Raw genomic sequence first — 26,440 nt, forward strand, 5'->3', positions numbered from 1 at the left:
CCTGGTATCGGTCCAACCGCAGACCGCGCACATGCGTCTCCTGAAGGCAATTGATACAGGAATGCTCATAAGATAGTGTCTTATTGAAACTCCTGGCCCAGCTAAACAATCAAAAGGTGGTCGCCCCTTGGTGAGCTCTGTAGAAAACCACGACGGCTGAATTACAATGATACCTACCTAGGTCAGGTAGGTACCTAAGGCCCCGGCCGTGTGCTGAGGTCAGTCAGGTACGCAACTCAAACTGCCATTCTTTAGCCCTAAAGGCTCCACAACCCCCTCCGCCACTCAATCCCTCCTCTCGGCTCCGCTTGGCTGGTACTCCGGGAACTTCTGAGGCCTTGTACCGGTACCAGAAAACTGAGACCGACCAGGGTGTGCATGTCGTGTGTACCTTCCCTGGTACCTCATTGCTTTTATTCACCGCGCATCGAACCCGCATCCCACGCTACCCAGCCCTGGCCCAACACCTGCGCTCCGACAATTCCCTATACATACATGAACCGCCCATCCCCACTACACAACCTCCCTTCCCGTTCTTCGCATCTAAACCTCACCGACCGACCGCGCGACCGCAACACGGGAATTGGTCAATTACTGCACGACCGCACGTAATCGAGTGTCCCGAACGCCATCACCGGTGACTCGACAAGCAGTGGCACTTAGTCGAAGACAGGGTTTTACGAGACGCGATTTCGCCGACGTCGTTAAATTCATAACACCAAGGGCTCGATCACACGAATCTGAGCCAATTCAACGAAAGCCGAGAGGACTCAAGCAGTATCCAGCATATACGAGATCCGGATCACCGATCTCACTTCGCTACGGGTGCAGTGCAGATCCGAGAGCCGCATTCAGCTGAGCACTCTGATCGCGAACCTCCCACACCAGCACACGCACAAACGACAACTGTGGCCATCTTTGGCGAAATCAACATTGCTTCTGATAGGAATCCAGAACCTGCTCGAGAGTTCGAGCAGTACGTCGTCATCATGCCGTTGTCTTTAGAGGCGCCTGTCCTGCAGATTGACACACATGTCATCCACAAGGTCGACACAACAAACCCCGCGAATCTCTTCAGCATGTGGACCGGTCAGTTTGCCTGCTTGATCTCAGCATCAGCACAGTCCGCTAACACGTAGAGTAGTCTTCGCAAGGTGTCGCGAGTCGGTCGCTCAAGGAAGGAGACTGGAAAATTTGAGCTGGCGGCTGTGGAACCGGGAGACATTCTGCTGTGAGGGCCAAGAGCTCCTCGCGTCAGCCTGCGGTAGCAGCGCGACCAGCAAGCCGCAGGACATACAGTATCCCAGCGGGATGGTCGCCGACGACCTGCCTCAGCTTTCCGGAAGCGTTGACTCAGTGGCCGACGAAGAGGCCGTTGACTTCACAACGGACTCAGCACCGATGGACATCGTACGCCCGAGGATACAGAGACAGGATTCGTGTGCAAGCAGTCGCAGTCGCGGCCGCGAGCGCCACATCACCTCGGACGAACTGGAGAAAATGGTCCTCTCGATTGTGGAGGCCAAGGAGCCGCTGAACGCTCCCCTGCCCATCCTCCCTCGCTCTCTATCCGAGACACCGACGAGCCCGACGAGCCCCCCCGAGCAGGAGCGAACCGGTTTTAGTAGCACCGAGTCGCCGTGCGAGACTTCTGAAAATACCTCGCCCGAGTCGATCCCGATGGAAAAAGTATCGGAGACGGTGGCGCAAAGTCGGACCATCGTTACGCGAGGTTTCTCGCCGTCCCAGATACCCATGTGTCGCATCACCTCCCAACCTACAAAGGGCCCTTCTCCGTCTGCGATCCCTGAGCCCACGGATGGCCCAACTCCCAAGATTATCCTGCCCAAGAAACAGCAAGCAAAGTTCGCCCTCGGGGGATCCTCGGGCTCGGATGAAGAATCCTTCAAGGACGATGCGGAAACGAAGAAGCAGCTCGCCGTTCCACCGAGAACAAAGATGTTCCAGCTTGGTGGCTCGTCTGGCGAGGACGATTCCCCACAGGGTGTACAGCATCTTCAGAAACCTACGACGTACGGGCAGAAAAAGACCACCTCATTCAACAATCAAGTTGTAACTCAGACCTATACGTCGTCGGCTATTAGCGATACCGAGGATGATTATATTGATGAGAGCGCCATTGACGACGACGACGAAGATTGGGAGGAGGAGTCCGGCGAGGAAAGCGGCCGCTCAAGTGTTGACGAGAAGATTGACTTCAAACGCGTGGACTCCACCGCCCATCTACCCTCGCGTCGGTCACTCATCACCCTCATGCTCGCGGCCAATAATCCCCGTTCCCAGAGACTCGGCAACCTTGCGTCGCAGTCAACATCTGCTCTTCCCCGAACCCGGACATCGCTCAATGGACCCTCACTTGTTGCGTCACCGAATGACTCGGACGAAGCACCATTGATGATGAAAAGGGGTACCGCGCGCGCACCGCCAATGAGGTCCATCAACGAAGTACCCCGGTCCTCAGCACAGCCGATCAACGCGGCTGCCACAGGAATGCATCACCAAGCCGCGCTCTCCCCGCGCACAACTCGGCGTAACATGATGGCCACTGAGTTGACCGAGTCCCTCCGGAGAAACCTCCTTCTCGAACGGTCCCACAGGACCTCTACCGCCAACGCAGTCCTGAAGCGTCGGCACACCTCAACTGATGTGGCGAATCTGAGGCAGTACCCAGAGAGGCCCTTCATGAACAAAGACAAGGACGTGGATACCAATCCGAATAGCTGGGACCAATACTTCCAGAACCCCTTCGCTGGTCAAGCGCCGGCCTGGTAATGCATTCACCTTGCTCGCCAACAACCTTACGACAGATTTCACTTGTATCTACGGAAGGATACCCCAGAGCGGCAGCCTATTATCGCTGCTGTGTATTACATATTCGGTTCAAGCATTGCGGCCGGCCACGGCTTACGACACGGAACATCACTTGGCTTGCGATGCATCAGTCCGTATCGCGCTTTTCGTTTTTCTTTCTGGTTTCATCATCAAGCGGCGTTACCTTTTTCCCCCATCATGATACCACTGGCTGCATCTGCTTTTTCGTCCAGGCAAGAAGGGAGACGGATGTATGTACTCTATGGCTGGGAAGCGCCAGCGGGCGACCGCGGGAGGGCGCTTCCGTCTTTCTGCTTGGTAGAGGACGCATGGCGTGTCAGAGCGGGGTGTGCTCTCAGACATGCTCGCTTTAATGGGATGCAGTGAGGAGGAGAAAACGGAGTTAGTCGGAGAGGAAAATACAGTACAAGGAGTTGACACAGCAAGCCCAGCGTTAGGCGATGCGTCCCACGCTCAGTTGTCACATCTACACTAAAAATATTACAAGTCACCAAAAGACGAGGAAAACAGACTAAAAGGATATTTAAGACCATCCTTGTCCATTGCAGAGTCGGTGCCCTGGGTGCCCATCACAGTGAGCAGAAAGTAAACTCGACTCCGAACTCTGGCTAATAACCCGAAGCCCCTCGGGCCCTTCCAAGTGCTAATGATCAACGACAATGGTACCCAGATCAGGTGAGGTGTTGGGACTGACATCCTAATGTTTACGGAAATCTCTTTCTTTTCTCTGCGATGTTCGTTTGCCCATCCCTCCTTCGGCTTCCTCCGTAACCATACATCACCACTCTTCACTTAGAGCTATCTTTTTCATGAGTCAAGTCTAGACCGCGCGGGCAAATTGTTCTGTTCGACTGAGCGGTCCCGAATGGAGAGGCATGTGCCCGAAGAAGATTGTATTTTTCCCTTGTTCACTCTCTTTGGTCTTGTTCTCGACTTCGCCTCTTTGTTATTTGCTCGTGTGTGGCACACATTACGAAGTGGCTGAACTGTCACGGCACATGTATCATGTGAAAGGGCAGGATGCTGGAACATTCCGAGCCACGTCGGAGAGCATGCTGAAATGGTTGCGATACCTTGATCAGGTTCCGTGCTCGTTTGTTCCTCAATTTCATCGCCGTTGGCCCTCAGTTCAGGTTATCCTGGCAGTGTACGGTGATGTCAAAACTCGCCAGACTTGGCAGACACAGGTTGTACTGTTACTGTACTTCAGACCTCTACTTCCATTTGCAGAAATACAGTGCTTCGGGTACCAGGATCACGATTCACGACAGCAGACCGTCTACCCGATCGGATCGAGGCCACCCGAACAAGGCTCACATTATGCTACCTACATGTAGTACACTCGATGGTACCCTCTGGTGCAACTTGAGCCAATTTCTGCCGTTGGCCCAGACCTCTCACTTACAGCATGTCTGCCACACCCAACACCTGGTTCCAGTTTTCCTTCCTCCCCGGTGCAAGTTCGATCACTAGGAATGGCCTATTGCAGGTTGCGTTCCAAGTTACCACCGGTTCCGTTCCGTCCGCTTGTGTAAGGGGCACCGGCCCGGCTTCACGCCAGAATAATGTTCTTCACCCACAGACCGAACCGTCGAGAACCAACGACTTTGATCCGTTCGTACTGTATATCATTCGGTTTGAGGACTCAAGCAAGGAGGTCAAGTGGAAGTTAAGGCTTCGGTGGAGTGAGCGTCCCAAGTCGTTCTGGCGTGGCGTGCAGAGACATGATGCAAAACATCGGCAAGGGTCGGTTTAGGGTTGGTCAATCGGGAGGTAGCAAGATGGCTTTTTAGTATTTTATTGATCCTGCCGCATCTTGCTTGCTTGTTAGAAGCCTGGCACTTCTTACACATCTGAGTCACCTACAGAGCTATCCACTAACCTCGTTATCATCTGCCACAGCCGAAGAACTACCTCATGTTGTTAACCTTTTGCCCAAGCTCAGCAATGCCTAATCACCCCTCTCTGGCCTTTCCCGGACCCTCACCCATGGGTTTTGCTTACGCATTCAAGTTGTGTGTTCTTCTGATGGCCCAGTGCGCGGCGAGCGGGGTCCTGAGGAATTCATCCCACTTCTACGGCTGGTTGTGGGTCACCGTGGGCGGGGGACTTTTCGAGCCTGAAGCGTCTTGAATTAGTGTAAGCCGCTCATAGCAGGTATCTCTGTGAGTTCATTTGATCCCAAGGGAGTAAAATGGACCTGTATTTTATCTTTCAAGGCATGCGCGCGTCAAGTGAAATCTGCAATGGGAAGGGTGTGGAGGTGGTGCCAATCGCGGACGGCATCACCATCGCACACCACTAACCCGCGGTCGTTACAAGCCAGTCCCTATTAAGACTTCCAGGGCCGGTTACGATGCATCACGGCGGGTAGATTTCACGAGAAAATGACAAACAGTAGGCGTCGTTGCCTGGCAATAGATATCATTGGCGTTCTAACCGGTAGCTCTCCCACTCTTGAAGGGACTCAGCTCTAGACCGGGCATCGGGTGAACAATGACGCCATCATGACCAGATGGTACTTGTACAGCACCTATGTACTAGTATTGCTCCGTTTGGCAGCCGCAAGTGCTTAGGGTATTATCTTAGTTCTAGAACTCAATACCCTAGAACTGGGACCGCACTCGCATAAACAGATCGTTCGTAGATGTGCTTACTGGAGGACTTTCGCAGGTGTGCCCTCGTCCTTGATGCGGGAAGCGGAAGCCACTCGTCCCAAAGTACTAAAATAATACACAGTCCGTGGGGCCCAAGGTCGTTGAACGTTTCGCATTTGAAGATTGCCAGAGAGAAAACCCTGCCACGAAGACTCAAATAGCTCTCTCAGAAGGGTAGAGCGACGCGGAACCTCGAATGAAGAGTACTTTGTCCGATTGCCACAACTTGAACTTCAGCGGTTACCGATGTGATGACTAGAGCTTGCGCCTTCGTGCCGTGGACGTAGCGAGAATAAAGTCGCACCGTTTCCCCTTACCTAATATCACGATACCACCTACCAGGTAGATATATCAGATTGAAGCAAGAGATAATGAGCAGCGGCTGGCTGGGTACTGTACAACTAAGGCTCGGATAGGAAGCAAGTCACTTGTAACATGATGTGCGCACCGCGGTATGTACAGTACTTCCCCATATCCGACGCAAAGCCATGATATTGAGACAATTCCTTAACGCATGTAAAATATATACGAACAATTTTGACAAGTTCCTTATAGAAGCCGGGCCATTTTCACAGTTTTGTCTTGAAAACGGGAGACAATTCATCAGCAAGGTGCGGCTTGTGCAGCTCGGTTGGCTGACAGCTTCCGCTGTCGGGCACGCTTCAATGCATGACAGCAAAAGCCCCGCGCACAAGCGGGACATGGAGGGGTAGCTCGTGCTCGAGCGTCATCTGTTTCGTTGGGCAATGGCAGCTCTGAGCTGGCAGGGGAGGCAGATTGGTGGTGTCGTGTTGCATCATATCTGCGCGTAGGGCTTGTCGAAGCCGCATGGTTGCATTTGCCTCGCGACAAGCTTTCTGCCGTGAGCAATCGTGTACAAATCATCGCGGACTGCGCCGGCTCACCGACTTTTACAGCCGCATTGTTGCGCTTGACATTGGTCTCCTTCCGCCGGACTCGAACTTCACCACCACTCGGCAACCCGTCTATTCGTTTGACTGTCACTTAGCCGATGGAAGGGTGGGGGCTGGTGAATCTCTTCGCAGCTTGACGACCAGCCCTTTTCCGCAGTATCATCGATGCCAGCACAGCGTCGGTTTCCCGGTGGCTTGGGTCCCTCGGCCTATTGTTGATCTCTGGAGGTTACCCCGATGTATACCTTTCTGCAGAGGGCTTTACCACAATCCAAACCTTCAACGGACAGACCCGTCTGTTCCTGGCTTGGCCACTCTCCACCTTGGGTTTCGAGCGTCAGCAACTGGACCCAAGACCCTCCTAAACTCGCAAGTCGCAATGGCGCAGTGTGCGGGATGCGGCACAATTGGCCATGTTAACCTGCAAGTCAGTGGGATAACAAGTCATTCAGCTTGTTCCATTGACAAGGTAGGTAGTGATATCGGCGGTTTGGCTTGTCGAAGCCATGTCTCGGAACAGAGTTACGGAGACACCTCGGCCTATCGCATTATTGGGGCATGCCACCATGAGCTGAGCCAGGCTGTCAGGGTTTTTCGAAGCCCCCGTCACTGCTGACAAAATCACAACAGCAGACAACGTTGCCGGGCACTGCCGGGTTTCGCGGGCTCGCTTGACGTTCGGAGTACATATACCTACCATTAGTTACGGGTATCGGGCCTTCGTCGGACGGTATGTCTCCTTCCAGACTCCTGGACCCAGAGACCAAAGCAAAGCGGGGCCAGCGGCATTATTCCCGAAACATTTCCTAATTAAGAAGGCTTCCAGAAGCCTTCGCCGGGCTCCACACTCCCGAGGCAATTCCCGGCTATATGACTCGCCGGGCGTCGTAGCCGGACGCCGGCAGTTCCACGGGCCCCTGACGAAAGCTAACTCGGCAGATATTTCTGCGGACGGCACATGATGGGAGGTAGTCAGTACAAGTTCCTCTCAGTGGCGGCGGGCAGCGACCGTACCCTACAGTACTCGCTTCATGACTAAGTAATTAATCTCCTCTGGTTTCAGCATGGATGGCTCCATGCTCCGCCCGCAGGCAGTACACGTCGAAACTTGACCCGCCTATTCATCAGGGTATTGGGTTATGAGCGTGCAGCCTTTGCGCATCCTTCTCCCTTTCCTCCTACGCTTCTCTTCTCCTCCCACCCGAGATGATCCACCTTGGACCCTTACTCTCTTACCCAACGGACAAACCGGGAGGACCCCTAGACAGGGATGGCCTTAATTCGCGGGAAACCTAAAGGTTATGTGGCAAAGATCGTCAAGAGAGCGACCTCCTCCTCCACGTCGATGAGGCCTGTGTGAAGCATGTCAGGGCTAGCCTGCCTGAAAACAAGCCCATGTCGGGGTCATATTTCCTCGGCCAAACGGTGGGCAGACGTTGTTATGTCCATGTACGAGAGCCTGGCGGTGGATGCATGTACAATGCCTCGAGAATACATACCGGTTGACTGTGAGTATGTTGCCCGGCACAGGATGAGATCTCTGACTCGGTTGGGCAGCTTCAGAGTTCGTGGCTTGTGAGTGGCACGGTTTGCTCTGAAGTCGTGGTCGTGTGGAGCTGAAGAGAAGCAGAGACTAGACAATGATGTCAGTGATGAGCTTGTGTTCGTCGGAGAATTGAAGGTTAGTTCGCTCATCTCGTCTGATCTACTAGTAAATTAAATGAATTCTTTTTATTTTCTTCTAGACTGCCTGTATCTGGAAATATTTCGTGTTGGGACGGAAGACTATGCGGTTCCTACCATCCAGCCTGCCTAGCTCTTATCAACACAGAGAGCAACTCTAGGTACTGTAGCTACCACAGCTTTTGTACATCGAGATGGGGTTCTGCAACGCTCGTCTATTGTCGAGGAGTGCTTCCGAGTGCCGTCAACGATTCTCTTAAACTGAATCGGAGAAGCCTTCTCCCTTTCTGGTAATGAGACCGTTTATATGGAACGCGGCCACTGCTCGTGGGTGATCTGCATGTCCACGAGACAATGAAGTTACAGTCTCTGTCTCGTCTCGGAGCATCTTCCCATACCACTGTCTATCGGCGTATATGGGTGGCATTTTCACATGTCAGGGACACCTCGTTGACGTGCGCCAAGTTCGGTTGCCAAATATGGAGGGCTTGCAGAACCGGACAGACTGACTCGGTCTGACGTCGGACCCCGGGAAGATGCGGAACCGGATAACAGATTCTCCAAACGGGGTTTAAGCTTTGGTTATTCTGGCGATTTGCAGGTGGATGTAATACAAATGCCTAGAAGGGAGTGCGGAATCGCCCGATGGACGTTGGGAGATCGGAATGACCACAGCTTCTCGTCGAGCTTCCCCGCGAAGGAGGGTACCCTATGATGGAAGCCACTCTTACAATTGAGATCTATTGGGTATGATTGAAGCTGGTTTTTAGAGGAAGAGTATCCAATGATTGACAGTCTCGGTTTAGAGTCAGGCCTAAGGAGCTGGTGAGCGACATGATGCCGGACTGGTCAGCGGTCGTCGCAGCAACCGGGGGAGCTTTTGTTGACTTCAGGCAACCCCCTTTTTCGATTCCCTCTTTGCTGAATTTTAGCAACAGCCATGGATGGGCCGAACAACTACTCAGCGTGTATGTATCGTCCGTGCATTCAGACACTTTGCCGAAGTATAAGGCTACCGCATTATCTTCGTGAGCATATTTGCTTCCCTTCCTCCCAACCCTCAACCCGTGCGAAGTGTCAGATGCGCAGAAACCAATCTCCCGCGCTTAGTCCAGCATTTCCGTCTCACATTCTAGACCCTACTCCTTCCATCTTCCCATCGTCTCCTCGGCTAATAAACCGCGACTTCATGATTTCACTCGTGAGCTCTTTAGAACACGGTTCTAGCTGAAAGCTTGATTCTTCCTTCCTGCCCTAACTGGCTCTATCTGGACTGAGACAATTACTCGGGCGGCCACCTCCATCTTCCCCTTACCCTCTTTCTTAAGTTCAATTCGCCAACCACACTGCTGCGCCTTCTTCTCTCCGACCTAACCGACCAATCTCCTCCACCACCGAGGCGGAGAAGAGTAACCTTCTCTTGAGTGCTTTTTATACTGTTCTCCTTCCTCCTAGCCCCTTTTATCGCGTTCATTGATTCCATTTCTTGGAACCTACCTTGATCCATTGTGCTTTATTGCTAAGCGGTCAGAACCGTTCAGGATTCTGCCCGAATTATGGGACGGTAGGATCTTGTTTTGCAAACTCCTTAGACCTAATATCTCTTCTTCCTCAAGCAAGTTTCTTTCTCGTAACAAGGCGCGGCTCTTCTATCATCTCTACACTCTTTGGAAGTTCCTGGCTCTAAGTATTCGATGTCTGATTACCCGGTCGGTTCAATTTGCCTACAAGAGACTCTCAAGGTAAAACCGCCCTAGGGGCTGTCCATCGAAACACGCCACGCCCTGCAACAAATACATATAACACACGTGAGTGGATATTCTTTCGTATAAGAGTGTACTAATCTTGGATAGTACCTAAGAAATAAGTTCTCTTAAGGCAAGAACAATAGATTCGTCGATTACGCCCAAGACAGAGCCATCTACTAGCGCTAGTGGGGAGCAGTTTGCCTAGGTAGGTCAGCTGCTCAGACAAGGACATATGCACGCGCGTTTTCGTCAAGCAGTAGGCCGTTGATGATACCCTACGACATGCTTTAAAGCCGGCTGTCCGGTCCTTTGGGATATCAGGGACAGGGCGTGGCTGGGCGTTCGGTCATGGGATCGCCGACGAGTTTACTGGTTTGACCTTGGGATGAGTTATGTGTACCCTTCAAAAGTTTCGCAAGCAAATGGGTTTACAGATACCAGGGTTTGGCGCTTTCGTTTCACCGGTTCAAGATTGCGTTGAATTCCAATTCAGATTTAGGGACTTGCAGGGAACAAACAGGCTTATAGAAAACCACCATGTCTAACCACCACAGACTCAGAATGCATACAATAAATACACATGAGACAAATCACTAGCACCGAATCTCTGACGACGGAGTGGAACATTGGTCTCGACGAACCGAGGCTTCCTAGCATTTGAAACCGGCGCTCTGGAAACGGCGGCTTAGTCTTGCTCTTGAGTTACCACCCGAAAGGGTCATGGGCCTCCCATGATCAAGTGGCGCCTAGCTTACCTGAACGAAGGACATGAAGGTCACGAGAGAGCAACGCGGACAGACACAGACTCTGAACGTCGATCGAAGAGAATGCCGCCCTTTGTTTGTGCCATCTCATCCTATAAACCATCCCCCCCAAGTCATGAAGTGAAGGAAGATCCCACCCAAGCAACCATCATCAACCCATGGGTATTCAAACATAATATGTACATGTATAAACACGGCGTAGACCCAGTAATGCGGCTGGAGCATACACCGAGTGAATTGGCGTCTCGAACGGCTCCCAAGAGAGTATCGTGAGCGTCCTGCCCGATACCTATAGATCCAGCGATGAACCGGCTGGATTAGAAATTACTCAGGTGTTGTTTGTGTGAAAATCAAAGTCATCCATCAATGTTAATATCTCGGCCCACCTCCCCTCTCCAAGTCTTGATTCCATCCGTTGTTACCGTACCCTCCATGAGAAGGACCCGTCGGGTTTCTGGCCGTCATTGGGTTCGGCTGCCCCGCATACCCATACTCGCCGTTGGTGTCTGGCTCATCGTACGTGACCGCGCTGATCATGTTTCTGAGAGAACTGTTGCTGGCACTAGGCTGATGGTATGGCTGATTGTACGATCGGCCTGCGCTCTGCATACTCCTCATCGAGCCGCTGCTACCGGTCGGGCGATGGTATGGCTGCATTGGCGCCGTCCTGGATCTTGGAGGAGGAGCAAACTGGGCCGGCCCCCTAGGGGGCATCGAGTTGGTGACACTGCGGATGGGGTAGCCATCAGGACCATTCCCGCGCGGGGACATTGGACCGCTGCGATACGAATTCGTTGACGGAGCGGGGCTAGCACGACCGCTTGAGGGGTCGTCAAAGGGAGACCTGGCGTTGATAGGGTTGGGCCACCTGTCCTTCGATTGATTCGGGCCCTGTCCTCTGTAATTTTTGTAAGGACCAGCTGGCGTCGCGACTGGCAGCGGGAGGGACGGTGCGGTCTCAGAGGAATATGGAGCGGGGCTGGCTGTATAGCCGGCGCGAAGAGATGAACCATTTGAGCCCATCCGCTGGAGTTGTTGAACAGGAAACCCAAAGCCCCCGTTGGACGCGGGAGTCGCAGTGCGGACCGGGTGGTAGGCGTCAAGCTCAACCGGCGGCAGAGTCGGGATGCGTGACTCTGAACCGGCCATGCCCATATCGGCAGCGCTGTTGAGCAGTGACGCTTTCGAGGAATACGGACTCGCTCCTGACTCCTTGGTGTCTGACCGTAATGGAATCGTCGGCTTCCGATCCAGAGGGCTCATTTCGAAGCTCCCGGACATGCTCGAGAGCGAAGGCTTCTCAGAAAAGGAGGCGAAAGTATCCGCCCGGTTAAGGGACGGCATCTCGGGAAGGTTGTCGCCGCCAAGCACGGGGAGAGAAGGCTTCATCGTCATCGGCCTCTCTTCGCCTGTCTTCCGGGCGGCCTTGAGCTCTGCTTTCTTCCGCTTACGCTCCTCCTCGGCAAAGGCCTTGTTGATCTTGATGGAGACGATCTGTTTGAGTCTCTTGTTGACCTTGCGCTCGCAGAAGCCGGTCAAGCCGCCGTCTTCGCGAGGAATGTAGCTCCACAAGAAGAAGACAAAGAAGAGAGCGGCTAACAGAAGAGACAGGAATGAGAAAACCCAGATAACGAGAGTGAAGAGCATGCCAGATAGGACAGCAGCCTGTCGAGGTTCCTCCGCAGCAAGAGCCCTGATCTTATCAACAAAGTTGGAGAGGGACGACTCGAAGTTGGACCCGTTGATCTGAAGCTTGGCATTGTAGACCGAGTAGAGAGTGAGGGCATTGATAGCTTGCCGAGGCCCGGAACAAACAATCGTGCGGATCCAAGCTTCCCCAGGGTTAGCAGGCTGCGCCGAGGTCCCTAATCTCAAACTGGAGCACCTTACACTGAAAGCTGAAAAAGGTAAACAGGGCGATGTACTCGGCCCCCTTCTTGCTCTTCGTCAATTCCGCGAAGACAAGGAACCGCTTCCATCCTCTGCCGCTCCCCAACCGGATACTTTCCAGTCGCGCGGCTAAACTATCCAGAAAGCACTCAGCAACGCTTCCACGTCGCATGATGGTCACGGCGCGGAAATATTCGTATGCGAGGTTGGCGAATGAGAGGATGATGCAGATGGAGAAGATCCATTTTGAGATGTCGAAGGGAACCAGCTGAGTGGGCTCAATTTGCGAGGACCACTTGTTGAAAGCTAGCAGCTGGTATGCGGTGAAGACATCGACGGCATAGACGGCGAGGGAAATAATCAGAGAGAACCAGAGGTAGCCGTAAGCGAAGGGTGTGAAGCAAGAAGTGGACTTGAAGTCATTGAGGCTCTGAAGATCGCATATCAGCTTGCAGGTCGCGTTGACTCGTTCTTCGTATGTCACTCACGATGAAATCCCACTTCTGCTCTGGGTTAACTTCAACATCGCGTCGGCGATGGCTGAGGAAACCCATTGTATAGACGGCGCAAACCAGGCGCGAAGAACCAGGCTAGCCAAGTGAAGAAGATCGATATGTCGACGCTGTCGAGAAATTGACGAATTTCAAATTGTCGACACAGATCAATGTGTCGTCGGGGGTATCTCAAAGGTATTGGATAAAGTCAGATCGTCGTCATTCCCTCTACACAAGTCGGTCTTCGCCCGCGAAGAGATCGACTGTGTTTAGCTCGGCGAAGGAGCCAGACAACTCCAGGTTTTCGGCGACGGTGAGGTCACGTCGAGCGAAGAAAAGAGACACCAAAAGAGGGAAACGTCAGAAAGTGGGTCGAATGATGGGATTCGGAAAGGCCAGCAGCGGCCTCAACAACGTTTCGTCCCTGCTAGCATCGCGATGGTCGTGGAAGCCCGGGGTCCGTAGGTTTGGAAAACAATGCGACCACCAGAGAGACAAGGAGAGGGCTGCCGCGGTCCGCTAGTCTGGTGGAGATGACAGCAATGGACCGGCCTCTGCTTGGTCGGATTGGAGGAAGGGGAGCCCGATAGTGAGTGCGCGGTCCCGAAACGCCGTCGAGGCGTTGTTGGGTTGGTTGGGCAAAGAGTGATGATGACTTGATAGATTAGAGATTGTCTGCTGGGTTCCTGGTTTGATCGGCTGGGCGAGTTTCCAAGCCCTGGTGTCGGATCGGCCGATGGAGAAGAATGCGCGACAAGGCTGGCAGACGAGGGGTTGCTGCTGCATGTGTTGAATAGGCAAATGTTACAATAGCTGGAAACAATAGCCTGTTGTTGTGGTGAATAGTGAGCTGTCTGATTCAACGAAAAGCTGCCATGAGTCTGCTGTTGGGATAAAATGAATGACTAGACAGTCGGTCACCCTCGGGCAAGCTCATCTGGAGAGGCCGCCATGACAGTCCGGGAAGGGAGTGTGAAGGGGTCCCTGTGACAAGAGTGGATGATAAGGGGGATCAATCCGGACAGGGATGAGGAACGGATGGAGGAGGGTCCCACAATTCGGCCCCGGATGGCTTGTGAAATTGGCCGGTTTCCCGATCGAGTGTGGGGGAGGATCCGCTTGTCTTAGAATGCTACAAGATAGCAAGCCCAATTGGCGCAGGAGAGCAGCTTCAACTGCCAATTCTCTGTACAAGGCTGGAGGCTCCGAAGCCCTGTCAATTCTGCCCCTGGCCCTGAGTCGGGAGAGGCGCATTCACCCGTTGATTGGCCCAGTAGGCCGGCCCTTGCATGCCCCATTTGAGTTCACACGCCATGAAACATCGGCCCAACCACTGACGAGAACGTCGAGTCCAAGGGGTTTATTGCAAAACACGGAAACTCAATTCCGAAGCAGCAGAAAGGCGAGTGGCGTCTGCTCGGCATCGACGAGATGATGGACCGCCCTACCAAGCATTTCTGGAGAAGGCCAACGGTTTACACAACAGTGACCGCTGTGGGATGTTGAAGATGTTGAACTGGAACGATTCGATCAGATGACATAGGCTCGTCGCGGGAACACTGGCAACAGGCTGCCAATGCGATGCCACGTTAGCCTCACTAAGTGGTCAACCCTGCGCTGATCCGAACTGCATCGTGGCTTTCGCGGCCAAACGTGCTCGACAACCGTTGTATTGATGTTACACCTGTCAAGGAAAAGCGTGTTGGAGATGGCGCGTAGCACCAAGCACAATCCATTCTTGCCGCGCGCTTCTTAAAGTGTTTATAAATGGACCGAGGCACTCCGATCTGCATGCCGTGCATCCCGAACTGTCTACTCTCGCTGCCGTCTGCCGTGCTCTCTGGCTTCCAATGGTCGGTCTATAACGGTCTACCGATAACTGGTCTAAGCATCTATCTAGTCCTTGATATGCCGCACATTTGTTGCAGACGTCTCGATTCCCACATCGTGGGGGCGCCTCAGTGCGCTCTAAGAACCAAACGTCTAATGAAAACGACTCGATAAAACGCCGTAATTTAGGAGACCACGAAGATCACCGGCCTGCAGCACCGGCCCGAGCCCTGACCATCCGATCAACTTGACCCAGCCTGGCAAATCAAAGCTACCGGTTCCTCTGCTCAAAACTGACCCCCCCACTCCTCCTCCATCCGACTTTTGGTTGCAACCCTCAATTCCATCTGCTCCGTCTCGGTCAGGGGCTGTGCGCTTCCCCTCCTGCGCCGCCAGCTAACCTTGGTCTCCCGCAGACTCGCATCCGCGTCCTCGCCCTTTTCATCCACGAACTCATAGGTCCGCCACTCCGTGTTCGCCCACCCGGTTCCCGCAGCCGGATTCATGCCGTCCCAGTCCTGCGTCAAGAAGTGCAAGAACCCGCCATGCGTGACCACGATGATGTGTGCATCCACCCCGGGCTGCTCCCGCTCGAACTGCCGGCCCAGCTCCCGCAGCCAAACCCGCGCCTTGCGCGCCCTGGCCTCGAGCCGATCCATCGCCGGCGCAAAGGGGCTCGCACCCGCCTTGTCGTTCCACCCGTCCTTCACCAGGCCCAGGTCAACTTTCTCAGCAAACTCCCCCGCCAGAGTCTCCGCTGACGAGCCCGTGTCGCACGGCAGCGGCGAGACTTCCTGGACTTCCGGCAGAGCGATGACCCGTTTGCCTGCCTTGACGGCCGGCTCGAAGGAGAGCAGGCAGGTGTAGATGGTGCGGCGCAGCGGGGAGGCGACGAGGTGGGTGATCTGGTCCTGGAAGGGGAAGGTCTTCTGCAGTGCGGCACATTGCTCCTTGCCGAGAGGCGTCAGGTCCGGGTCTGGGAGTGAGTGATTTGCGGCGCACAGGTTGTGGAAACCTTGAGCATGGCGGACCAGATGCACGTAGGTGGGCATTTTGAGTCGGGGTTCCAGGTTTGGTGAGGTTGAAGGTGAGTGCTGGGATGAAACTTGAAGTGATAATGCACGGACAAAGACACAGGAAAGATCTGACCTTGTACAAGTACTTGGCCCACGTAAAGTGTCGGGTTTGTTTGTTTATAAGACCCAAAGTGATCTAAAGCAAGAGTACCTTGAGATCTAGAGAAAGATTTGCGTACGGATCAACGTAGGATCCGCACAATACGAAATGCTCAGTGAGTCATTGGCGGGTTCCAATCTACACGTGTACTGCGTAGCGAGGGTTTGGCCGACATCTCGTTAGGCTCCACCTGCTGTCCAACTTTGGCAGCTCCGATGTGAGCGGTGCTAGAAACCACGCGCACTCCCGCTATGCGGTCATTGGCGGGGTGGTTAAGGAGGATGGAGGAACACGACCACAGATCTCTTGAGATTCCTTATGAATAGTCCCATTCCAATGGATAACTCTTATCGTGAATGGTAACTCGACCCGTTCTCACTAGTCCTCATGTACGAAGCACGCTGTCTAGAACCACTCATGTGTGTCTTGTTAGACTGACTAGCGGACACCTAGAAAGTTATGAGCCGACGCACTGATAGCCAACATGTTGGCAAATGATCGAAGAAGGACGGCGCGATTGTTGGAAATACCGTCCTACCATTCTTCCCCAACCATTCCGCTGCATGTTATACACAATTGACATCTACCCCCCACCCCACCTCCTCCCCCAAGATGAAGCGCCTTGATTGTCCTTTCCCGAAACGCCCTACTAGACAGGATCCTAGCCAATGCCCCACATTCTCCCATCCGAACAACCCTTTCTTCTGGACTATGATTCTCGCCTGACTCCAAAAACGCCACCTCTGCATTCAAAGATCGATCAAGCTTTCCTCCATAACTGGCTGCTGCGGCTGCTTGGGAGCATGTTGTGGGACAGAAGGGAAGGCATCCTGGGCGTAGCCGGCGTATGCAGCACTAGGAGGAGCTTGCGATTGCCAGACAGGCGGCAGCTGCGTCTGCTGAGCGGCAGGATGCTGCCAGTACGGTTGCTGAGCTTGGGGCGGTGCCTGGTGCGTCTGCTGCGGCTGAGACGGTTGAGCTGGGATAGATGCGGGCGTCTGAGGGAGGGACGGTTGATACGAATGCATCGATTGAACAAGGTTGGGATAGGGGGACATGGTAGGGTCGGCCTGAGAGCTAGAAGGCTGCTGAGGCTGTTGCTGAGGTTGTGAGTTGAGATAGTAGGATGCGTTGGGATCGGCAGTCGGGGTAGTGCCGACGGAATCGCCTGCGGCAGGCACGGATAACTGCCCCGAAGCCGGTGCCTGTTGCGATTGATCCGGAGGAGCCGAGGCTGCATTCGGCGGATAGCTTGGTTGCTGGTGATACTGCGGTGCCTGGGCGGGCAACGCAGGGCCCCAGCTTCCTGTGTGATGAGGCATCTGTTGAGGGGGGTATTGGTTGCTCGGAGGCCCGGCAACGGAACCTCGCTTGTCGTATGCTCCATATTGCGGCTGCGGTGTTGGTTGGGGATATGCAGGCGGGGCCACTGGGCGGCTGTAATCCTGCTGCTGCTCGCCAGTGTAGAAGTTCTCCGCCGGTCCGGCGGCGCCCGGTGCACTTGGTGCCAATGAAGGATACGGACCAGGGGCTTGCCTCGGCGGTGGAAGATTGTAGCCCCCTATGCTGTGCTGGCTATAGGCTTTGGATAAGCGCTCCTCGAGCATCCGATCGTAGTAACGCACAACTGTCGAAAGCTTCGCATGCAAGTCAAGTAGTGTGTCTGCGTTGGGTCAGCCCTGTATTAGTGAAAGGATTTCTGGTCGAACGTACCGTGCTTGCTCATGGTCTCCCCATACGTCCGAGCGAGCTTCGGCCGCAGAGCACCAATGCTGTCGTAGAGTTCTTGAATTTGCGGCTCGCGAAGAATCGTCCCTGGGGGTTGCGTTTGGAGGCGGTCGACAAGAGTGGCGAACAAATTGATGTTCTCCGCTTCCACAGGCGTCAGCTCGTAGTCGTTTTTCGGAAGTGCAAAAGGCACGGTTGAGGACGATGACGCCACATTGGAGGCTTGCTCCTTCAGCGCCGCAGCATGTTTCTTCTTTTGTTCCTCCATATCTGCCAATGAGGCTGCAATGGCAGCCTTCAGGTCCTCGTCCTCCTCTTCAGCAACCTTGGATGGCGAGTTCCCGTTGACCTTCGGCTGACTGACAGATGTTCCATTCGTCGCAGAGGGGGCATAGCCAAGAGAATGTTTCTGTACTTCCTCAAGGCTCATCGCCAGGGCCTTCTTGAGATCTTCGTCAAAGCCATCATCCACCCGAGCGTTCCGTGGCTGCATGGAAGATCCTCGGACTTTGGCTGGAAACGACGAGTAAGTGGGGGAACGTTCTTGGCCATATCCTCCGCTTCTAGATGACTTGTCGGTAAGTCTGGCGTAGCACCCATCGTCCACGCGAACCGGCTGCATGATGCCAAGATGAGGAAGGGGGAGCGTCTTGCTGGAGCATTGCTGGTCGAAGCAGTTGCCACAATTGCGACAGTGGTGTTTCCTGTTGGTGAAGGTGAATGCGGTCCTGCATCGCATACATACGTCCGAGTCAACCCATTCAGGAGGCTGAACAGCGTCAGCATCTGGCCCACAGCATCGAGACAGACGAGGGACATACCGCGCTACTATCGATCATGCTGCTGGCGACGGTAACTCGGGGTGGAAACTGGAATCCCTCCCGCTGAAGGGTCCTGTACACTTCCCCAATGTAGCCTAGTTCATAGCGGCCCTCGGTTGCTGTGGCCCAGGACTGAATGAGCTCAAGAATTTTGGCCCGCACTTCGGCGTTTACGGTAGCGGGGCCGGCAGCCTTCAGAAGGGACACCAAGCTCTCCATGAACTCTCGAGACGCAATTTCGGTAAGGAAATGGGAACCGCCATTTTTCACACAAGTGTCGGTGAGCTGACCCAAGTTAGTCGGCCGGCGTCCATTCGCTCCTCCGGGAGGATGGGGGAGGGTTTGAGCCTTACGTACGTTTAGGGCGCTGAGCTGGGTGTTGGGGTTCTTATTGTTGATGCGCTTTTTCAGGGAGCGCATGGCTTCTTTGGGCTGGACCGTTTTCGATCTAATTACATCGGAAATCTCGAGATTGAGGGCGATATCTTCACTGCGGATGGACCCGGGTTAGCTCATGTCGCTGTGGCATCCCGGCGATGGGATCGTACAGGCTGCTGCTCGTAGCCTTGTCTATCTGCTCATCTAGGGCACTGTTAGCCCCAGACGACCACCACCCCATCATCTTGAGGGCAGATAGTTTTGGTCGAGAGAACTGCTGTTCGCGAACGCGTGCGCGAGGACGCAGTTCGTGGGGTCGTCGAGAGGTTGATGAACTGCTGCCGGGCGTCCTTGGCGGGTGTCGACCCAAAACGCGAGCGGACCAACTGAATGGCGCGACTCAAGGAAGTGCGCAGATCGCAAGTAACAGAGCGGATGTTGTTGGCGACAGAGAAATGACAAGTCGTGATGCATCTGCCTGCTGTTGGTTACGTATCGGTACGTAGGTGTGGGCCGCTAGGTCGAGCATAGACCTTGCCTCACAAGCTTGCCAAGAGTGCTACTCAATTCATCCTTGGCCCACTCAAGATATCAGTCAGCATATGGTGGGGTTATGAACTTCAAGGCTGTGGCTTTACGTATTACTTAGTGTAGTGTTACGCCTCTCGAGCGCCTCTCTTGAGTTACCTATCCTCGCCTATACCACAATCGGTTAAACGGAGCAGTTCCCCTGAGGATCTAGTTTTATTCCCTGTGCCTTTTTCTAGTTATTTTTTTCTTTCTTTCACTTTCTTTCTTTAGGAGCTCCTCCCAGAGGCTATGTCTACTATACATGGTAGTTGCCATCAGCACCTGAGCCACTGCCAAGCCCAAACACCGACGGATAACCGCCGCATTCGAGCGTCCCGCCACGGCGGTCCACCAAGGTGCCACTGCCCCAGACGCTCCACATGACAACACAGGCTGGGATGTACTGAATTCAAGAGAGCACCCGCTCCAAGAATTGAGAATCTTCCAACAAAGAATGGGTGCCGCCACTACAAAGCAGCCATTTTACGAATCTTCTGCGCCAGCTGCTGTCCTTCACTTACCGTTTAACCACTCGACAACGCGTCTGCTTCAGAAACCGCTTAGCAGCAGATTCCCATCCGCCGAGCCCCGCCCGGATCGACACATCAGCCAGGAAGCGGCCTCCTAGTCATGAACAATTTATAATCGAAGAGGATCCCTTTACTTCGCTCCGGTGCGCTGTCCTCGGCGTTTCTGCATCTATTCGCCGCATACCCGCTCCCTGACGAACAGCATAGGCGCTTGCTGGCCCCGAAATGCCAGGCTCGACCACCGTCCTGGACCATGCTGGGTCTGCGCGCGTAGGATGGCTCGGTGGGCACACGGATGGTGCCAAGGGAGGAAAGCGGCCCCTGCCGCATGTCGACGATGTCGTCTTGGTTACTGTTGAGGTGGACGCTTCCGCGCCCGTGGAGAAAGTAATTCAGATGGCCGAGACACTTCTGCGGCAGGCCGAGGCGTCCAAGTCATTCGGGAGGCCAGACCTTGCACTGAAGGACTACATACGGGCGAACCTTATCCTTCTGGACATCATAAAAAAAAACAAGGGATGGGTGTCGCTTCAGCGAGACAACAAGGCACAGTTCGAGCGCTACCAGCGGCTGCTTCGACAGGCTCACGCAGCCCACGGTGATTTTGAGGCCATTAAAGAACACATTAAAGCAGACAATGCTAGGACGGGTGTGCAGCCAACTCATAGTCGCGCACTGTTCGCCGAGAATGGGTACCTGAACCGGCAGGACATGGGCAACTCTATGAATGGCGATCATGCCGGGAAGGAAAATGGTGTCCTGGAGTATCCGGTATCGCCTTCCTCGAAAAGCAAGCCGGTAGTACACCCGAAACCCCAGGGCCTCCAAGGCAATGCGATCTCAGGTGCTGTGACTACGTCGATCAAGACCCAGGATCTGCTTCAACGGTTTTCAAATCTGCGGGCGGGTACTACCAGGCCTACACAAGACCCGCGCATCAGAACACAACCTATCGTCCCACCAGAGTTGCCAGGGCGCGCAAAGCCTCCGGAAGCGCCGCCCGCAGGCACGCCTATCTCTGAGATTATAACCCAATTACCCAAGATACCTGACGCCATTTACAACCCTGCAAGAGGGACCATTTCTAGTGAAACTGCTGCATTGCCCTCAAGTGCTCCTCGTGCCATGTTCACAAGGACGAACTCGACGGCATCCCTGAGCAAGACAAAGAGCGTCAAACCGACCACCGCTGCCGAGAGCTCAACACCGACCCAAACCTTTGGGCCGGCAAACACGAAGCGGACTAAGCTGTCTGTCCCTGACGGTGACACAATATCCGTCGAGGAATTTATGCGGCTTATGAGGGCGGGGGCCAAGGACTTGTCGATCCTGCTGATTGATATCAGAAGCCGCGAGGAATTTGATGACGGCCACATCATGTCACAGGCAACTATTTGCCTCGAACCTGAAGTGCTCTCAAGACCTCATATCTCGGCGAACCAGATCGCAGACAGCATGGTTCTGGCGCCGACAGCAGAGCAACTGCTCTTTGAGAAGCGGCACGAGTTTGACTTGATCGTTTTCTATGATCAGAACTCCGAACTCGTGTTGGGTAACCCACAAACCCAGGAAGAGAGAGCCGTATCAGGCCTATTCAATGCTCTCAGCCAGTACGACTTCTCGAGTGGGCTTGGGTCGAAGGCTGCGCCAAAACTGCTGAGGGGGGGTCTAGACGCATGGACGAGCATGGTTGGCAGTGGGAGCCTGCAGTCGTCCTCGACAACCACGACAAAGAAGTTCACGTCGACGCCCATGGCAAGGTCATTCCTAAACCCTCGCCAGAAGCATGTGACCCGACCAATTCAGGATCCCGCAGAGGCCAAGCGGTGGGAGGATTCCATTACACAGCGCGGTGCCATCTCCCCGCTCAGGACAACCGAAGACTTCCTCCGTCGGTTCCCTCCAATTGCGGAGACGCGGGAATCGATGGTGTCTCCGGTCAGCCCCCCATCGAGCCGGCCGCAGAGCCCGTTTCACTACCGTCTATCGCATGAAGAGAATCTCTACACATCTCTCCCTTCCCCGCCTGCTCGCCCTCCCCCCGCAGTGCCTCGTAGGAGCTATAGTGGGCTCGCTGAAACCGAAGACAGCTCTGTTGCACTGGCTAAGAAGTCTTCATCGAAGGCCATCGACACCGTACGGAAGAATCGGACAGGACTGCAAAATACTGGTGTCCTTTGCTTCGCGAACAGCTCGCTGCAAGCCATGTTCGCCACGCCGGGCTTTGCGCGAGAGGTATGGTCGGGGGAATGGAAAGATGCGTACAAGGTGCCAAAGAAGCCGGATGAGCAACTCGAAAACCCACAGCTACTCATCAAATGCTTGGCAAACCTGTTCCATTGGCTCAACCTAGGGACATTCGAGGCCCTCCAGGCCAGGACGCTTATGGTTTGTTCCCCATCCGAAAGCTGGAGGTGATTGTCTGCTTACTTTCCTTATAGGAGTACCTCTACTTCATCCATTCCAAGGGTGCGGACGGTAGAAAGAAGGCAGAGAGCGAGATCTTCGGTGGCCCCTCCCAGCAAGATGCCCAAGAATTCTATTCATTCATCATGGACAACATCCATGACGAGACGAATACCCATCGAGACAAGAAGCCTCCCAAGGAGGAAAAGCCATACACTCCCGACAATGGCTCCGTTATCCAAAACGCCGTGGACTACTGGCGCGAATACTCAAAGGCTAGCTCCTCTCTCGTAGACAAGTACTTCCGTGGTCTTGAAGTGTTCATCTCGCGCTGCCATAACCGCGCCTGCCGGCAAGAGATCCGCCTCTTCCAGCCCTGCGATGTCTGGATCCTCAACCTTGCTGGCATGGGCCACGCAACCGACCTTGACAGCCTTCTCGCAAATCACCAGACCTCGGAGGATTTCCCCGACCTCGTCTGCGAGACCTGCAAGCAACCGGGACGCACGCGCAAGGCAAGATTCGCCCGCCTCCCCGACCGCCTCGTCTTCTGCTTCAACCGCTTCCACGGCTCCGGCGCCGGCGGATTCAGCAACCGTTTGATGTTTTCGGGTAAGATCCACACCAAAGTGCGGTTCCCTATCCGCGATCTCGACCTCACGCGCTACTGCGCCGAGCCGGACCCGGACATGGACATGTCCGACGACCGGCATTTTGCGGGACGCATGCGGTATGATTGCTATGCGGTGACCGTGCATGTCGGACAGGGCATCAACGGGGGGCATTACTTCAGCTACGTGCAGGACGAGACGTCCAAGGACCCAACCGATTGGTTTCGGTGCAACGACCATATCGTTGACAGGGTCAAGATTGGGAGCAATAGGCCCGATGATGTGACCGAGACGATGTATCAGAGTGGGAATACGTCGGCGTATATGGTGTTTTATCGCCGGCGGGGCACCTGAGAGCTTACATCTGGAGGGTATTTTGCTTTGAGGGGTGGGGAGTTTGATGTGAATTGTTAGTTCGGCGTAAGGGGTTCTGCTTTTGGATAGCAGGGATGAACGTGACGAAAGACATAGCTACGACTTGTGCACATACAGCCTTAGGAGGACAGGAAGCGCCCTGTAATTCGTTTTGCATGCATATCTCTCAAGAGATGGGAGGAGCCTGGCGCTTGGGGGAAGCTGGCGGTGTTTTGCTGGTTGTTAATATTGCCCAAGATACCAATTGCATCGAATCCGTGCTACTCAGTTAGATGAGAACTATGCGTGACTTCATTTCTAGTCTAGATGAGCGCTTGAGAGGGAGCAAAAGATAAAGACACAGTTCCTAGACCATCAGGCTCAGCACAACTCCGCCAAACCCAATAATGGTCATACCCAGACGAACATCATCATACAAATCCCAACGACCAGATGCAACGACCATCCTGTTTCAACTATTTCCCAGCCATGCAATCCTTGATCTCCTTTTCGTACTTCTCTCTGATTGTCTTTCGATTGATCTTTTGCGTGGCCGTCACAAGGCCCTATTACGGCGTTAGCAATTCATAGCTCTCGGCTCTAAGCACAAGCAGAGAAACTGGTAAGCACTCACATTCGCGGGCGTCCACTCTTCATCAACAATCACCACCCCAGCCACCGTCTCCATGGCGCTGAGGTTCTCCTTCTTCGCCACATCCTGCAGCGCCTTGAGCACCGCACCCCTCACCCTCTTGTCGGTATGCATCCCTTTCTCCTCGACGCCTAACTCCCGGGCTTTCTTAGCCAGCGCCTTGTCGTTCGCCACCACAATCGCAATCGGCCGGGGGTTCGAGCTGTCCCCGTGCACCATGATGTTCTGCACATACCCGACGCCGCGGTAGATGGCTTCCAGCTTCTCCAGCGCGATGTACTCGCCGCCCTGGAGCTTGACCAAGTTCTTGACGCGGTCGATGACGCGGACATGGCCATCGGCGTCGAACTGGCCGATGTCGCCCGTGCGGAACCACCCGTCGGGTGTGACTGCCTTGGCTGTTTCCTCGGGGTTCTCAAAGTACTCCTTGAGTACCGGCGCGCCGCGAATGAGGATCTCTCCCTGCGGCGGGGTGGCCGCAGTGGAATAGTCCAGGTCTGGGAGGGAGACGAGCTTGACCTCGACCGCAGCGGGAATGGGCCCGATTGCGTCGGGCGTCCACTGCAAGGGGCAGCCGAGCGCGCCGTTGCCGCAGGTCTCAGTCAGGCCGTAGCCGTTGAGCATGGGCGCGACCACCATCGACATGAAGTGCAAGGTTGGGGCTGCGATGCCGCTTGCACCGTTGACAATGAAGCGCAGCCGGCCTCCGGTCATTTCGCGGACTTTGGAAAACACAAGGCGATCGAGGATGCCGGCGCCGGGGAGCCCGTTCCGGACGAGGAAGGATTTCAGGCTGACGGCGGACCAGAAGAGCGTGCGGGTGACCGCGCCGGAAGAGTTGACTTTGCTTTCGATGCCTTTCTTAACGGTTTCCCATATCTGAGGGACGCCAACCATGACAGTCGGTGCAAAGGTGCGCATGTCACCATGACAGTTACGCATGCTTGTATCTGCGAGAGTCCGCGGGTGGCCGTACCCGAGGGTGGCACCGACAAAAATGACCAGATTCTCGAGCACCAGCTCAAAGATGTGAGCTAGCGGCAGGTATGCCAGGACGTACTCGCGGTGGCTGACAGCCTCTTCCATAACGGTGTACAGGCCCGCCACGGCAGCGACGAAGCCGGCGTGGGACACGGGGACACCTTTCGGCGGGCCGGTGCTCCCCGAGGTGTACATGATGCAGTATAACTCTTCCGGACCAGGCAACACAGGCTCTGTCGGGTTGTCTTCGCCAAGAGCGCGAAGCTCTTCGAACGACAGAACGGTGAGTTCCGGGTAGGAGGACTTGAACTCCTCGAGTTCGGCCTCGGAAACGGGCAGGTGACTAGCCTCGTTGTACACCAAGACCTTGACCGATTCTGCCTTCTTGAGTGGGTTCCTTATTGTCTTGAAGAGGTGAGGATCGACAAACATGGCGTTTGCCTTGCTCTGCACTAGCGAGTGCTCGACGCCACTCTCGCCGAGAGTGTCGTATGCTGTAACTATGGCCATAGACTGCGAGGAGCACGCATGCGCCATTGCCAGCCATTGAGGACTACCAAGCCAGTCAGTACGAATGCTTGGAAATGCGACACGATTAGGGTAGCTCACCTCGTAGTGGCAAAAATGTGCAACCTATCCTTTGGAGACAACCCCAGCTTCCTCAAGCCAGCACCCACTTGCAGCACCATGGCAAAGTATTCTTTGTACGTCATGTACGAGTAATTTGAGAGTTCGTAGTATGTCCATTCTTTCTCGACCTCCTTCGTTTGACCGTCGACGACCTTGGGGATCTTCTTCTCTTCTTTGTGAGTCTTGATCAGCTTCCGGCTGCCCACGGCGGGCTCGTTGCTGTAGAGCTCTGCACTGCGCTTGAGAAGGTCGAAGGTGGTGTTGACATCGGGAGCCGGTCGCTCAATCAGGCCATATTTTGCCTTGGGATGCCGTCGCGGGATCGTCTCGCTCTCGACCGGCCGAAAGCCCGATGCTTCGACTGTGTAAGGAGGCTTTTGCACCTTGTGCAACGGGGTTGGTCCCGTGGCGTATGTGTGCGGCATCTTTGCAGCTCTACACAGACGATGTCGACACTTGGAGCTAGGAACTTTTCAGCCGGCGTTGGCGCAGTTGATATGGAGCGCGTCTTGCTGCGCAGATCGACCGATGTAAGCTTTAGCGGAGGCTCGTGGCGTGTCTTGTTCGTTGAAGCCTCGGCACACGGCGCGCACACCGACGACTGGCCTCGGTCCGCTGCTTTCAAATGCCAGTTGGGGTGGCCACAGGAACTTTCGCGGTGAAATAGATGACCAATGTGGAACAGACTAGGTTCCGTTGCAGTTTATCGCGGAATGATGACTCGAGAAAGTTTATGGTGGTTTAGAAAGGAGCAGTACTACTAGGAAGTG

The 26,440-nt window shown here is 54.5% G+C and overlaps 7 protein-coding genes across 7 annotated transcripts; 3 read left to right on the forward strand and 4 right to left on the reverse strand.

Annotated features, from left to right (window-relative positions):
• The first annotated feature begins 801 nt into the window (after positions 1-801).
• On the forward strand, positions 802-2,943 carry B0T15DRAFT_278969 (uncharacterized protein). The gene is made up of 2 exons (XM_062863551.1): positions 802-1,089; positions 1,145-2,943. The coding sequence occupies exons 1-2, from the start codon at positions 990-992 to the stop codon at positions 2,791-2,793; spliced, it is 1,749 nt and encodes a 582-aa protein (XP_062719332.1). The 5' UTR covers positions 802-989; the 3' UTR covers positions 2,794-2,943.
• Positions 2,944-6,084: 3,141 nt separating this feature from the next.
• Positions 6,085-7,434, forward strand: B0T15DRAFT_279014 (uncharacterized protein). The gene has a single exon (XM_062863552.1). The coding sequence runs from the start codon at positions 6,339-6,341 to the stop codon at positions 7,038-7,040; it is 702 nt and encodes a 233-aa protein (XP_062719333.1). The 5' UTR covers positions 6,085-6,338; the 3' UTR covers positions 7,041-7,434.
• Positions 7,435-10,855: 3,421 nt separating this feature from the next.
• On the reverse strand, positions 10,856-13,499 carry B0T15DRAFT_279036 (uncharacterized protein). Its single transcript, XM_062863553.1, has 3 exons — positions 12,998-13,499; positions 12,510-12,939; positions 10,856-12,451 (listed from the first exon to the last, which is right to left on the reverse strand). Exons 1-3 carry the CDS (start codon positions 13,061-13,063, stop codon positions 10,989-10,991), a joined length of 1,959 nt encoding a protein of 652 aa, XP_062719334.1. The 5' UTR covers positions 13,064-13,499; the 3' UTR covers positions 10,856-10,988.
• A 1,236-nt stretch (positions 13,500-14,735) lies between these two features.
• On the reverse strand, positions 14,736-16,125 carry B0T15DRAFT_540565 (histidine phosphatase superfamily). Its single transcript, XM_062869795.1, has one exon. The coding sequence runs from the start codon at positions 15,883-15,885 to the stop codon at positions 15,121-15,123; it is 765 nt and encodes a 254-aa protein (XP_062719335.1). The 5' UTR covers positions 15,886-16,125; the 3' UTR covers positions 14,736-15,120.
• Positions 16,126-16,295: 170 nt separating this feature from the next.
• B0T15DRAFT_540566 (uncharacterized protein) lies at positions 16,296-19,472 on the reverse strand. Its single transcript, XM_062869796.1, has 5 exons — positions 19,107-19,472; positions 18,916-19,048; positions 18,559-18,843; positions 17,723-18,506; positions 16,296-17,672 (listed from the first exon to the last, which is right to left on the reverse strand). Exons 1-5 carry the CDS (start codon positions 19,178-19,180, stop codon positions 16,759-16,761), a joined length of 2,190 nt encoding a protein of 729 aa, XP_062719336.1. The 5' UTR covers positions 19,181-19,472; the 3' UTR covers positions 16,296-16,758.
• Positions 19,473-20,261: 789 nt separating this feature from the next.
• B0T15DRAFT_486930 (uncharacterized protein) lies at positions 20,262-23,407 on the forward strand (the record flags this gene model as incomplete). The annotated part of the gene is made up of 2 exons (XM_062866395.1): positions 20,262-22,424; positions 22,478-23,407. 2 exons carry the CDS (start codon positions 20,262-20,264, stop codon positions 23,405-23,407), a joined length of 3,093 nt encoding a protein of 1,030 aa, XP_062719337.1.
• A 384-nt stretch (positions 23,408-23,791) lies between these two features.
• B0T15DRAFT_279110 (uncharacterized protein) lies at positions 23,792-26,311 on the reverse strand. The gene is made up of 3 exons (XM_062863555.1): positions 25,650-26,311; positions 24,042-25,593; positions 23,792-23,973 (listed from the first exon to the last, which is right to left on the reverse strand). Exons 1-3 carry the CDS (start codon positions 26,093-26,095, stop codon positions 23,884-23,886), a joined length of 2,088 nt encoding a protein of 695 aa, XP_062719338.1. The 5' UTR covers positions 26,096-26,311; the 3' UTR covers positions 23,792-23,883.
• Positions 26,312-26,440: the final 129 nt, after the last annotated feature.

Source organism: Chaetomium strumarium (assembly GCF_033439665.1).
Source record: "Chaetomium strumarium strain CBS 333.67 chromosome Unknown B0T15scaffold_6, whole genome shotgun sequence".
In the NCBI taxonomy this organism is placed as follows: domain Eukaryota; kingdom Fungi; phylum Ascomycota; class Sordariomycetes; order Sordariales; family Chaetomiaceae; genus Chaetomium; species Chaetomium strumarium.